The 13927-nt window shown below is 64.0% G+C and overlaps 2 protein-coding genes across 4 annotated transcripts; one reads left to right on the forward strand and one right to left on the reverse strand.

Annotated features, from left to right (window-relative positions):
- Nucleotides 1-395: 395 nt before the first annotated feature.
- Nucleotides 396-5304, forward strand: LZTS2 (leucine zipper tumor suppressor 2). Its single transcript, XM_050334814.1, is given in 6 exon segments — nt 396-485; nt 1532-1742; nt 1745-1983; nt 2339-2854; nt 3350-3619; nt 3710-5304. Coding segments are annotated over 5 exon segments (1851 nt in total). The 5' UTR covers nt 396-485; nt 1532-1570; the 3' UTR covers nt 4364-5304.
- On the reverse strand, nt 5292-13597 carry PDZD7 (PDZ domain containing 7). 3 transcript variants are annotated; one of them, XM_050334760.1, is made up of 17 exons: nt 13185-13597; nt 12133-12540; nt 11811-11951; nt 11228-11402; nt 10726-10902; nt 10357-10504; nt 10068-10128; nt 9117-9542; nt 8435-8638; nt 8205-8243; nt 7859-8016; nt 7590-7681; nt 7370-7461; nt 7202-7273; nt 6217-6711; nt 5835-5935; nt 5292-5682 (listed from the first exon to the last, which is right to left on the reverse strand). In XM_050334760.1, the coding sequence occupies exons 2-17, from the start codon at nt 12323-12325 to the stop codon at nt 5533-5535; spliced, it is 2724 nt and encodes a 907-aa protein (XP_050190717.1). In that variant the 5' UTR covers nt 12326-12540; nt 13185-13597; the 3' UTR covers nt 5292-5532. The 3 variants fall into 3 exon arrangements, with proteins under 3 accessions (XP_050190717.1, XP_050190709.1, XP_050190723.1); XM_050334752.1 differs by having other exon boundaries at nt 8205-8246; XM_050334766.1 differs by lacking the exon at nt 8205-8243.
- Nucleotides 13598-13927: the final 330 nt, after the last annotated feature.

The raw sequence follows: 13927 nt of genomic DNA on the forward strand, positions 1-13927 counted from the left end.
GAGGCAGTGCCCCCTCTGGGCTGTGTGGGGACCCACTGTCCCCGGGGGCGTCTGTCCCCCCCTGACCCGTACGTCCCAGGGGAGTTTCGCTGGGGTGGGGTGCTGTGCCTTGGCTGGCTGCCGCTGGCGGGCCATGAGGTGTCCCTTTGGGGGTCCTGATCCGTTATTCCTGCTCTTCCGGCAGCAGGTCCCCATGGAGGGCTGTTGTCCCCACCCCCTCCCGGGGTAACCGCTGCCCACCCTGAGTGCCAGGAACAGCGCACCCACCGCCGGGCTTCCCTGCCACCCTGCCACGCTGGCACCACCTGCCCTGGCCCCGCCGGATGGGGGTCTTGGACGGGGGGGCAGCGGAGACACAGGAACCCCTGCTGCCGTTCGGTGCCCTGACCCCCTCCTCTTCCTCCTTCCTGCTTCAGGGGCCGGCGGAGCCGTGTTTGCGGTGTGGAGGCCTGAGTGGACCGGACGGATGGGCAGCGGCTGGCGAGGTGAGCGGAGCCAGTGGTGGGGGTCTCCCACCTTCCCACCCAAGGGTACCAGGAGCACGGTGTGAGGTCACGGTGCCTGGGAATGGCACGTGCCGGGGGGGGTGACGGTGGCGGGGGGGCTGGCTCGCCGGCATCTCTCCGCTGCTCGCCCCTCCCCGGGCGCTGGCAGGCAGATTGATTTCAGGTGACAGCTCGGCGGGCGAGACCGTGCGGGCAGCGGCCCCCCCCGCCCGCGCCCTGTGCCAGCCGCAGCCCTGTGCGAGATGCGATGAGGCAGCGGGGGATGGATCTGGCCTGTCGGCTGGCTCCCGTCACGTGGGCGTATGGCATGGGTTGGAGCAGGGGGGGCGGGGGTCACAGCGGAGCACTGGCAGAGCCCCCCAGCTGGAGGGGACAGGAGCAAGCCCCCATGTGTTAGGGCTGGGAAAGAGACTGGTACCACCAGGCAACTTCCCCCTTGGTGGCCATCTCCAGGGGACCCTGTGGCCCACTGTGGATAGTTGGGGGTCAGGGTGCACCCTCTCTGGGGTCACTGCAGAGAGATGGGGATTGTGGGGCAGAGGAGGTGGCTGACACTGGCGTATGGGTCTGTCCCTCACTGCCCATGGAGCTGCACTGGTGAGTGCCATGGGGCAGGCAGACGGGCAGGCTGCCCATGAACCGGCTCTCTGCAGGCCTCTCGGGATTCGCCTCCAGTCCTGGCACGCTTCCCGTGGCAGGGTCATGCCAGGGCATGGCGGGAGGCAGGACCGCATCGCTGCTGCCCTACAGTGCTACCAGCATCCCATGGCCCCTGGCAGCCCCATGCTGCTCCACTGGGGTGCTAAGCACAACTTGGGGGGTGCTAGTGCCACACCTCCAACTAATCCCAACTTTGTTCTAGTTCATTTGGCATTTCCTTCTGACTGCTTCCCCTTGGGCCAGTCCGTACCCACAGGTTAGGGGATGGTGGGGAGTGCCCTTGTGCCCAGCTGGGGATGCTGGCAGCTGGTGGGGCACAGCCAGTGGTGCCCACGGCTCTAATACTCTGTCTCCTTTGCCTGCAGGCTGCCCGTGTGCCCCTGCCCGCCGGGGGCCCCCCCACCATGGCCATCGTGCAGACGCTGCCAGTGCCCCTTGAGGCTGCTGCTGAGGGAGCCACACAGCTCCGTGCCGCTGCCGCTGCCTGCTCACCCCCCGCCGCCATGGGTAGCGTGGGCAGCCTCCTGCCCGTCCGGCCCCACCATGACCACGCCAGCCAGCCCTGTGATGGGGATCCCCTACCACCTTCTGCAAGCAGGAGGGGCTGCTCCGGGCCACTCCTGAGGAGCCCCGTGTGTCTGTGCCCATCATCACTCACTCCTATGCCAATGGTGGCTTCTGTGGTGACTGGCTTGATGCCTCCTCTCCTGCCAGCCCCTGCAGTGACTCAGATGAGCTCCGTGATGACCAAGCACCAAATGATCACCTTCGAGGGCCACCCCCCAAGCTTGTCCCCGTGTCTGGCAAGCTGGAAGAGGTGGGGGGGGCAGCAGCAGGGTGGGTGGGTGCTGGGGTCTTGACTTTACTGCCCATGCCACGCTGGGACTGTTGGCTCAGATGTATGAACTGGGGTCACATGGCCACACTTTCAGTGTCCTTTGAGAAGTGGTGGTCCCCATGCCCTTAATGTCCTCTCCTTCGTGCCAGTGGGTCTGGGGAGTCCACTTGGGCATCTCATGGAAAAGGGATGGAGCGAATGGTGACTGGCCCTTGTCTTCTTTGGGGTGTAAAGGCATCAGGGGTTGGGGCACCCACTCTCACAGTCCAAGGCAGCCCTTCTTGAGGGTGGTGAGTCCTCCTCAACCCCTCACTCTCCCCTGTTTTCCTGACAGAATGTGGAGAAAACCCTGATTCGCCCCATGGCCTTCAAGCCGGTGGTATCCAAGCTTCGGAGTGCCCAGCCAGGCACGCGCCTGGGGCTCTCGGAGAGCCAGGTGAGCCTCGCCCACTTGCTGGGTGTCGAGAAGCCCGGCTCTCTGAGCTGCCGTGCCAGCACCCTCTCAGACTCTGGGCGCAACTCCCTCTCCAGCCTACCCACCTACAGCACGGGCTGCAGCCAGCACCCAGAGGTGGGTGCTCTGCCGACCACCCCCCATGGCCCCCTCGATCCCCCGGTGGGCTGCCGCCCCTCCAACTCGGACAGTGGGCGCTCGTCCTCCAGCAAGAGCACGGGCTCACTGAGTGGCCGAGGCCGGCCCTCCTCAGAGAGTGGCTCCTGTGGGCGCTCACCCCTGCCTGGCGAGGAGGCCATGCTGGTGCGGGAGCTGGAGGAAAAGCTGCGTGAGAGGGAGGCCGAGCTGCGGCTCCTGCGTGACAGCCTGGACGAGAACGAGGTGGCCATCTGCCAGGTATGTCCCTGATGTCCCCCTGTCCTGTTCCTGTTTCCCTCCCTGGAGCACCTTAGCTGGGAGCAGGGACCCTATACAGTCTCTTGTAGGAGGTGCTTTCTCCTGTGGGTCTGGCTATGTGGGTTTTTCCCACCAGCTGGATGGTCCTATATAGTCCCTGGGAGAGTCTTGTATGGCCCATGGGGCCACTTGTACAGACTGGGGTGCTTTATCTTGGGGTGCCCTTTTTTGAATGAGCCCGGGACCTGTGGCTTCTCCCTGCTGGTGGTGGGGCTGAGGGAGCCCTGTAGGATCTGGAGGTGCTGACACGGGGGGCCCATAATGCAGAGGGATAGAGGGGCATAAGGTGTGTACCCCCACATCACACTTCCTGGACCCTTCCTCCATCTGTGGGAGGTGCACTGCCCCATCTCTGTGATGCCAATCTTGTAGAGGACAACAGAAGTGGGGGCATGCTGTGCTGCCCCTCCAGCACTTGTGCATCCTCTGGTCCAGGTGTATGAGGAGAAGCAGCGTCGGTGTGAGAAGGATCTGGAAGGGCTGCGGCAGCGCTGTGTGGCCCAGGCACGGCAGGCGGCCCATGCAGCGCAGCGGGGGCAACAGGTCCTGCAGCTCCAGGTGCTGCAGCTGCAGCAGGAGAAGAAGCAGCTGCAGGAGGACTTGGCCCAGCTTCTGCAGGAGCGGGAGCTGCTGGAGCGGCGCTGTGCCTCCTTCCAGCGGGAGCGCACCGAGCTGGCACCCCGGCTGGAGGAGACCAAGTGGGAGGTGAGTCATCCGGCAGCACCGAGCATGTCAGGGGGTGCAGGTTGCGGTCAGGGGTTCCTGGCCAGCGTCTGAGCCCCATTGTCCCCACAGGTGTGCCAGAAGTCGGGGGAGATTTCTCTGCTGAAGCAGCAGCTGAAGGAGGCGCAGGCAGAGTTGGCACAGCGGGGCGCAGAGCTGCTGGGGCTGCGGGCTCAGCTGCGGGAGGCGCGGGCGCAGCTGCAGGCAGGCGAGCGGCGGGCGCAGGGGCTGCAAGAGGCCGCCCGCCTCAAGGCACTGGAGCTGGAGGTCTGCGCCAACGAACTGCAGCGCCGTAAGAGTGAGGCTGACCTCTTCCGTGCCAAAGCCGGCCGGCTGGAGCAGGAGGTGGTGGGGCTGCGGGAAGCCACCCGCGGGCGATGCCCCCCACCTGGCGAAGGGTGCCCCCCACCCAGCGAGGAGCCTCGGGGCAGTGTGGGGCTGCGGCGGCAGCTGGAACAGCTGCGTGCGGAGGTGGCCCTGGAGCGGCGGCGTGGGCAGGAGCAGCGGGATGCCTTCGAGCAGGAACGTGGCACGTGGCAGGGCGAGAAGGAGCGGGTCATCCGCTACCAGAAGCAGCTGCAATACAGCTACATCCAGATGTACCGGCGCAACCGGCGGCTGGAGCAGAGGCTCCAGCATCTCCGGCTTCAGGGCGAGGACCCCTTGCCCGAACCCTGCGATCCCCCTGACCTGCCCTTTGAGGAGATCACAGCCACCGAGATCTGAGATGCTGCCTGCCTTCACCCCATGTTTGGAGAGCTGGAGGGGCCTCCAGCCCTTGCAATTTTGGGAGCTGTTGGGCTGTGGAGGGCCCCTGCTCTCCCCTCAGCTCTGTAGACTGCTGGCACTGTAAAGAGGCTGCAGGTGCTGTCCCCTCCCCAGCATGGAGGTTTTGGGGGTGAGGGTGCATCCGTTCTCACCGCAGTGAGGGGTGCCCGTGAGATGTGAGGTCAAGTGGGTGCTGCGTCCCGGCCTTGGGGCCGCCCGGAACTGGTTCCCACTGATCCTCTTAGTGCCTGGGGATTAGTGGCGCTGGCTTCAGCCAGGGTCACCTTGGGTAGGGGGAGGGCTGGCTTGTCCCCTCCCTCTTGTCCCTGCTGGCACTGTCACCCAGTCACTTGGCATGTGCCCCATCCCTGCCCATGCCAGCCTCCTTCATGCCCCTCTGTGTGTTTGTCAGGGAATTCGTTTCTGTGCCATTTTAAATAACTCTATTTTTATAGGACCTACCAAAACATATCACCCTCTCCCAGCTCACACTCCACCAGTCTGTGCCCCTTCACCTCTGCCATGGGGCAGTTTGCCCTCAGTGCCTTTCCCATGCCCTTGCCCCCAGAATCCCTCTGTTTCCTGCCCCCCCAAAAACACCCATGCCCCTGTGATGCCCAGCCTGCCAGGGGAGAGGGGTCTGGTGCTGCGTGTGCCAGATGGGGACACTCTGGGGACACCCCCAGGGTGGGCAGAGGGAGGTGCCCATCTGGGCACTCAGCAAGGGTCGAACCAAAGGAAAAGTCTGTCTGTGCCCAGCTGTGGCTTGGTCACCCCTGGCTCCGGGGGGGGTGTGTTTGTACTTTATTCCAGTCGTGTCTCGTTCCCAGAGCCCGGCTCGCCCATGTACCACCCAGAAACGGCGATTAAAAAACAAGCCCCTGGCTGTGTTTTTTTCAGGACTGTGTCTGTGTGTCCAGAGAAGGGTCAGGGGCCACCTGTCCCTCTCCTGTGTTGCCATTGGTGCTCTCCCTTGGGTCCTGCAGTGCGCAGCTGCTCTGTGCCTGTGAGGCGGGTCTGGCTCTCCCACCCTCTGGCTGTGCTGAGACCAGCCACAGCTCAGTGTAGAAATAAGCCATCTGGCTTCTCTGGAACATGGGATGGCTCCTTGAAGGGAAGGTGCAGCATCACTCTGAGGATGCTCCAGGCACCCGCACCACCAGCTCCATGGGCTCCTTGGCTTTGTTGCGGTAGGCCTGGCGGATGATGTCCACAGCCTTCTGGTGCGTGACGTTCTGCAGGCTCTCCCCATCCACCGACACCAGCTCCTGTCCAGCCTGGTTCCCGCAAGGGAAGACAGCAGGGTGAAGTGCAGCTCCTTTTGGGATGCCTGGGGACTGCCAGCAACCCAGCAGTACCAAGGGATGGGGGTGTTGGGATGTCTTTCCAGCCCGTGGCATGTGCTGGGTCCCCCAAGGTTCCCCCGTACCTTGAGGATGCCACTGAGGAAGGCGGCTCCACCAGGGAAGATCTTCTCAATCTTCACCACTGGCTGTGCCCTTGACTCGATGCCACCGGAGATGCTGATCCCTGTGAGGGAAATGCAAGACCCTCGCACCTGGGTAGGCTGGGACCCCCATCCACTCACAGCCATGGCACTGCCTTCCCCTGGCCAGCTGCACCTCCATCCTACCCTGTTTTGGTAGGTCCTACGTGGATGAGGGGCTGGGGCAGGGGAAGCATTTCCCCCCATTCTGGAAGAGTGCTTTGGGTTTTGACCCTTGTCAAGATGGTGCCACCCATACCAGTGATGCTGGTGCCAGGAAAAGGGTCTTCGTCCCACCCCTGGGGTCCCCTGGTGTACCACCCACCCAGTGAGTGCTTCAGCTTGGAGAGGGTGACAGTGAGCAGATGATACTCCTCCTCCTCCTCTTCCTCCCTGCTGGCATCCTCGGGGCCATTGATGGCTGCTCCGGCCTCTGCCTCACCCCCTGTCCCCCCAAAGAGAGGGGAAAGAGGAGCCCGTGCCCGCCGGGGCTTCCCCAGCACCTCGGCCCCTCTGTCAGGTGCTGTCCTGGGGGTCTCCTTGCGCCAGGTGGCCCGGGGGCTGCGTGAGCGCCCGTGCCTCTTGCCTGGGGGGGGCTCGGCCAGTAGCCAGTTGGGGGGCCGGGAGCCAAGGGTGGGCAGGGGGCGGCTGGTGCAGGCATAGGCATCCACTGGCACGTCGGGGAGCGGGGTGTAGGTGCGGGGGTGAAGCCGGCGGGGGCTGGGGGATGCTCTTGGACGGGCTGGGCTTGCCTGCTGCTCCCCATCTTCCTCTAGCTCTGGGGCTCCTGCCGGCTTCAGCAGGAATCCGCCCCGATAATCTGAAACGAGAGGGGCTCAGGTATCTCCCCAGGACCCCATAGCCTTGCTCCCTGGGACCCCTGTCACATAGGGATCCCCCTTGACCCCTGCAGCCCCACTCCCCATGACCCCTGAAACCACACAGCCCTGCTCCCTGCGACCCCTGCCACACAGGCACCCAAATCTTCCCCAGACAGTCAGATACGCCAGCTCCCTTCCCTAGGACATCTGACATCCTGGGACCCCCAGACTCCAGGCTCTCACCAGCTCTCTCCAGGTACTCCAGATCCTCCTCCCCAAGACACCCTGGCACCTAGGATCTACAGATTCTGCTGCTCCAGGTCCCAACACCCAGGGACACCAGGTGCCCTCTTCCCTGGGACCTCCTGCACCCAGGCATCCCAGCTCCCTTTCTCCTTCCTGAAACTGCCCCTATATCCCTTCCATCCCGCATCCAGTGGGGGCTCTACAGGCAGCCTGGTGTCCTGGCTGTCCATAGGTGGCACTCACCAGGCACTGGTGTGATGAGGTGTCTCTTGGGGGGGACATCATGGTGGGCTGGCCGGAGGGCAGGTGAGCGCACTGCAGTCAGAAAGAGCTCCCAGTCACACCCCAAGACACACTCACCTCTGCCCACTACCTTCCCCCAGTCAAGACCCCTGGGGGGTTGGGCTCCACCTGAGCGGCTCTTTAGGGCATCAAAGGCTTCCAACTCCAGGGGCATCACCATGCTGTCAAACCGGCCCAGGTCCGTGGGAGCGACCACACTCCTGCCAAGGCAAAGAGGGAAGACAGGTTGTGGCAGCCTCTGGGATGGAGCATGATCAGGGCTGAGGAGTGTGTCTGAGAGTCCGGGTTGATCACATCAGGCTGGGCAGTATTGGGCAGCAGCACTCACCTCACATCCCGCAGCAGCAGAACCTTCTCAGGCCGGTCCAGGATGGCCAGCAGTGGCCGCACCAAATCCTCCACACTGCCCTCGTGCAGGTACTGCGGGCACAGGAGGGGTGTCAGTGGATGGAAGGCCTCCTCCCCGTGCCTCAGTTTACCTCTCAGAGCTTAATGTGGGCACATAGTGCCTGCCATGCCCCTGGGATGCAGGAGCTTCCCCGAGATGAGCCCAGGGTGGCAGCACTTCCCTGCCTGTGCTCTGCCTTTGGTGCGTACCCGGGAGCAGTGGCGGAGCACGGCCGTCACCTCGTCAGGGCTGAGGAGGCGTTTGGCGGTTTCCTGGATATGCGGGAGCCGGGCCTCCGGATCGCTGCCATTGGGCTGCAGGGTGGTGATGCCCGTGGGACCCAGGATGCTGGCACGCCGGCTTTTCTCTGGGGAGGCACATCAAGGAGGGGTGGCCAGTGGGGTAAGGACTGCCCCAGGCAGCCCAGAAAGCTCCCCAGGCCCCCCAACCCAACAGTTCGCTCCACACCAGAGTAGAACAGACACACACAGCACAGGGCCAGGCACATGCAGAGCCTGACCCACACCCCCCTGGGCACACGGGCACCCCTGTTACCCCGCTTCAGGCTCCGGATGACAAACTTCTGCACAGCACCTACTGCAAGGGAGATGGAGAAGGGTGAGCACCCAGGGGAGTTGGTGGCATCCACTGCCCACTGTCAAAACTGCATGCCTTGGGAACCCCTCCCTATGCCCCCTCCATGCCAGGGATGCCTCTACAGGCCCATAGAAGGGGGGACCAGTCCCAGGTTAAGTCCCTCTCTGCCCTGCCACCCAGTCCAGTACCTCTGTCCCCGTCAGAGCGCCCTGGGGACTTAGCACGTGCCCGGCGATCAGAGGCAGGGGCCTCCTGGCTCGGGGGGGCCCAGCTCTGGCTGGTGGCACGGCCCCCCTTGAAAAAGAGGTTGACAAGGGTCTTGGACCGGTGCAGCCCTGGGGGAGTCCCCCGTGCCCCTTGTCCGTCTGGCTTCTCCTTCTTCCGCTTCTCCTCTGTGGATAGAAAGAGGGGGATCACTGGAGAGGCCAGGGGATGCCACCCCAAACCTTGTTTGGAGATAGGGAATTTTAGGGCATTGGAGGGGCTACTGGGAGACATTGACTGGGAGAGTCCTGCTGTGGGGTGCAGTGGGTCCCCAGGGGACATGGGGCTGGTCTTTGGGGTGCACAGCAAGCCCCAGGGACAGGGTTGCAGCTATGTAGGTCTATAGGATACCCAGGGTTAGTAGTCAGAGGTCCATACGGGCTATAGGATGCTAGGGTAGGGACCAGAGAGTTTGACTGTAGGAAACCCAGGAGAGGGGTCCAGATATCCATGTGGGTCAGGGACTGCAGGATGCTTGAGCGGGAGACTTACTCCAAATGGGGCAGGGGTTGAGCTGTGAGACTCCCAGGGCTGTGGGTGAAGGGTTGGAGGGGGACACCAGCGAGGGATGAGTCCCATTGTGTGGGGCTATGCCCCAGTGCTTACCAGCGACGGTGAGGTCACTCTGGGAGCGTGTAATGGGCTGCCGTGGTCGGCTCAGTGCCAGCAGCAGCGCCGTCTTGGGTGAGTGGGTGAAGGTCCGGCGTGGGTGAGTGCTGGGGGTCTCGCGGGTGCCCTGGCCCCGGATGGCCGTGTCCCGCAGCAGCTCAGGGGGCCGCACGGTGCGCCGCGTCTCCGGCAGCCCCTCAGCGGCTGGCTCAGTCTGCATGGCCCGCTCGGCGCGCTCCCGCACCCAGCTCCGCCGTGGCCCATCCTCTGTGGAGATGGCCACATCCACGGTGCGGGCTGGGGGTCCTGGGGAAGCCATCCCCAGCCCGTTTACTGTCGCTGGTGCTGGCCCCGAGGAGTAGGAGGAGATGGAGGAGCTGGTTTCTGAGGTTTGAGACAACTGCTGCAGCTGCCCATTGGTCACTGCAAAGGCACAGCACGGACACAGTGTGACACACTGTGGGCCACCAAGGGTTCCACATCCCCCCTGAAACAGGGAACGTGTGGGGACTCATAGGGCCATGGGGATTGCAGGGCTGCTGGCAGGCACATGGGGAGCTCTGGGTTCCCAACGAGGGACATGTGGAGTTCCACAGAGTAATAGTGACCAGTGGGCTGCTGGCCACTGCATAGGGATCATCATGTCCTCCTCAAGTATGGGGACATATAGGATCCTGTGGGATCACAGGGCTGCTGGCTATGGCAGAGGGCTCTTCATGTGTCCTCCAAGGATGCGGGATAGGTGGGACCCTGCAAGCCCACCAGGCATGTGGGGATGCTGATGATGGCGCAGGGAGCCTTATGCCCTCTCCAAGGCCATGGGATCCCACGGCATGTGGATGTTCTCCCTCCTCACAGTGGCAAGACGCCGCTTGCACGGGGGTCCCAACTCCAGCCCTGTGCCCCAGCCCCACATCCCTGCCAGTACCCACAAGGCACTGCCCTTACAGCGACTGAGCCAGCAGTACTCGGCCACCAACTCCTTGTAGGCAGGGAACCGGCCTGTCTCCTAAGCACAGGGGAAGAGGACAAGGGGGTCAGTGAATGCCGGCTGTCCCGGCGAAACTGATCCGGTGCCAGCCATGAATAATGCATCCCCCCTTCCCACCTGCCTGAAACCCAACCAGCTGGCAGCTGCACCAGCCCCACAGGCGCCAGGCCGAGCTGGGGCAGCGCCAGTAGGGGTGCACACCAACCCATGCCAACCCAAGGGTCCCATGGGGCTGGGAGCAGGTACCTTGATGGTGAGCATGATGTGGGTCTGCCCCTTGAGCACCTCCACTGCCTTGCTATGGCTTATGTCTTCAAACTTGACTCCATTGGCTGCAAGGACTTGGTCTCCCACTCGAATGCCGTTCTGCTCCGCCAGTCCCCCAGGGTCCACCCTAGGGCACAGAGGGGACAGAACGGGATCAACCCTTGTCGGAGTCCTGCTCCTGCCCCACACCTCCATGTGGGTGGCCCTATGCCCCAGCACCCTTGGAGGTGGTGCCCACAGTCTTCTGAGGGTGGGGAGCTCAGCCAGGGAGGGGGTGCTGAGCCCCAGTGTGGGCACAGCAGGGATTGGGGTGCTGCATCCCCCTCATGCCCCCTGGGTCAGCCATACTTGGAGACATAGATGCCGAGGCCAAACTCCCTGCCACCACGGATGTTGAAGCCCAGGCAGTAGTCGTCAGAGGTGGTGTAGAGGTGGACAATGCGCCGCAGCCCATCCTCAGAGCCGCTCTCTGATGGTGTCGAGCCGCTTTTCTCCACCACCAGGCGTCTGTTCACCACATCCACCCTGGAGCATGGGCACAGTGTAGGGGGACTTGGGGATCTGGCTCTCATCTTCTAGCAGGATGGGGCCATTGGTGTTACCCAGTGGAAGAGAGTGATGGGGATGGGGGATGTTTACGATGGGGTCTGCACCCACCCTACCTGCTCCAGACCTTCCTATCCCATCCTGCACCCCACTCTGGTCTCTCCCCACCTCTGCTAGAGAGTTCTGATGGCCCCCACCTTGGGGTTCCCCCAGCTCTGGATCCTTCTGTCACCCAGCATGCCCCACCAGGCCTCCCTGCCATGCCCTCCAGGGGGTTGGGTTCTGGGGTGCTGGCCCCGCTCACCACGCTGTCTTCTCCTTGGAGAACTTGATTCCTGGCACACGGCCCATCCGCCGGACCACCATGCGGAGGCGGTTGTTGCCGGTGAGGACCTTGACAGCACTGCTCATGGTGATGTTCTCCAGGCTCACGCTGTTTACCTCTGTGATCTTGTCACCAACACACAGCCCAGCCTGCTCTGTGAGGGGCACACAGCTCAGGTGGGCATCTGACCTGGCACTGATGTCCTTGTTTGGCAACCCCTCCCTAAATGTGTCCTTGACCTCATTTGAACCCCATGGGAACAGAGGTGGGGATGCCTGACAATCACACTGAGGCAACGGCAGACACGGGTAGCTTGCCACCTTGCTGTGTCTTGGGGATGGAGCTCAGAGCAATTGGCACACAGCTGCCTACTCCTGTTTCCTGCTCTTCTCTGTGGGCAGCCTGAAAGCCCCATGGCCAAAAGGCAGCAGGGAGGAGATGGCGGCTTTCCACCATGAAGGGTGGCATTGTCGCTGTGGCACCATGTCACTGGGAGCTTCTTGAGAGGGTCTTGCTGGCACATACCTATCCCCACTGGTGTCTCTCATCCTGTCCTTCTTACCAGCAGCGCTGCCTTCCTCCACTTTGCTGACAAAGATGCCCAACCCATGCTCGGAACCACCACGGACACTGAAGCCCAGTTTGCCATCCGCACTCTTCTCCACCGTAATGGCATTGATGATGTCACTCTCGTTGCTGCTGGCTGTGGGGACAGAGGCATGGATGAGTCACCCAGGTTCGGTGTCAGCAATGGCAGGGAATGCCTTTCTTATTGGGGATATCCCCAGTCCCTGGACAGCCCTCCCTGCCCCCAGACCCATGGAATCCTGTTGCCCGGGCCATCCTGGCCATAGGGGTGGGCGGAGGGCTGGGACGCCACGCACCTTCGATGGGGGCATTGATGAGGATGACACGGCCCATGGGGGATGTGGCGCGGGTACTCCGGGTGGTCCCATTGAGCAGGCGGCTCTGCTTGCTGAGGAGAAAACGGGGAGCCAGGCTGGCCTCGCTGCTGGAGCTCCGCGACCGGCTGCCCGCCGTCATCCCCGACAGCACCGCCTCCCAGTCCTGGGCCATGGTGGTGCTGGGCACTCCGGCGTCCCGGCGACTGGCTCAGGGCTGGCTGTGTCCTCACGGGGCCAGGGCTGCCCGTCAGCCGGCGGGGGACATGGCATAGTCCAGCAGCACATGCCCAGGCTTGGGCACCACTCTCTTTTAGCAGCGTGATGCTGGGGACAGCTGGCGTGGGTGCTCGGTGCTGGCAGGACAGGTCCTGGGTCCAGCAGCACAGCCTGGAAGGAGAAGGAGCTTCATGACCTCCTCTCCAGCCCAATCCCCTCCCATCCTATAGTGTCCTCAGGGGGCAAATTGTTGCATGGCTCCTGGGTACCACCATGGGGGTGTGGGCACAGGCTGCCCTGCCCTGGAGCAAGGATGCTGGGGTGCAAAAGGGCCTCCACCTAGCAGTGTAAATCCAGAATAGGGGGGGTGCAAAGGGGCTTTACGTGGCAGTATAAATCCGGAAAGGCTCTGGAGAGGGGACACGGGGACATCAGCTTTATACCAGAAAGTGGGACTTGACCCCTCCAACCGCTCCCCACTCTCCCTAGGGCTCCTCTGGATTCCCAGTGCTGTTGGGCACGGGACAGGTGCACCGCTCCCCATGGCAGTTCCCGCGGGGATTTTCCAGGCGTGGGTGAAACGCCATCACGGTGCTCCCCCCTCGCTTCATCCCCCACTCGCCCTAGCCTGACCTCAATAAATAAGTGATGGCCCCGGCTCAGGGGACACACTGGTGTCCCCGCTGCTGCCAGCCCCCCACGGCGCCCACCCACTGCCCCCCTCCAGCATCAGCCGCCGGTCCCCCCTCCTCGAAGGGGTGCAGGGGACCCCCCACCACCGTCGCTCCCTCCCACCCGCCCCGTGCCCTCCTCACCTGTCCCCATGATGCCACCTGCGAAAGAGACACCTGGCAGCAGTGCGGGGGGGATGGAGAGGCCGGGGGGCAGCACCGCCTCCGGCCCCCCCGCCCGCGGGGATTGGCTTTCCCTGCGGGGCCGGCGCGGCCATCGGGTGAGGGAGCTGTCAATCGAGAGCGGCCGGGGCTGGCCTTGCAGCTGGCGGGGTGGGGCAGCCCCGTACGTGTCCCCCCCCACGGGCAGGGCGTGGGGGTGCCCCGAGGGCGCGTCCCCCCACGAGGCCGCGTGGGGCAAGTAATGTGGTGTTCCCCCTGACCTCCTCCCTTTGCGCGGAGCATCCCGGGGCCACACAGGGGAAACTGAGGCACGGCCAGGGGAGGAGGGGTGTAGTGTCCCCCCGCTCCGCTCACTCCGGTGATGTGAGCCGGTGTCCCCCGTGTCCCCTCCCCAGGGGAAACGCCTCCACCCCCCGGTCGGCCGTGACCCCCGGACCTCCTGGAGGGCCCGGCCCTCCAGCGTGAACCCGACACCGCGGCGGTTTCAGGTGATGCGCGGCGGCCGGGGGCGGAGGGAGGCGGCGGGGGCGGCGAGGCGAGGGCCGGCGAGGGGGCCGCCCTGGGCAGCGCCCCCGACAACGCCGGGGTGAGGGGCTGGGGGGGCACGGCCGGCGTGGGGACACGCACCCACAGGCACACGCACCCCATGCACTCGCACCTCCACGGCATGCGTGTTCGTGTCCTGCCGCGCACTCACAGATCAC

Source organism: Myiozetetes cayanensis, unplaced genomic scaffold (genome assembly GCF_022539395.1).
Source record: "Myiozetetes cayanensis isolate MyiCay16 unplaced genomic scaffold, myiCay2020 scf10, whole genome shotgun sequence".
Lineage (NCBI taxonomy): Eukaryota > Metazoa > Chordata > Aves > Passeriformes > Tyrannidae > Myiozetetes > Myiozetetes cayanensis.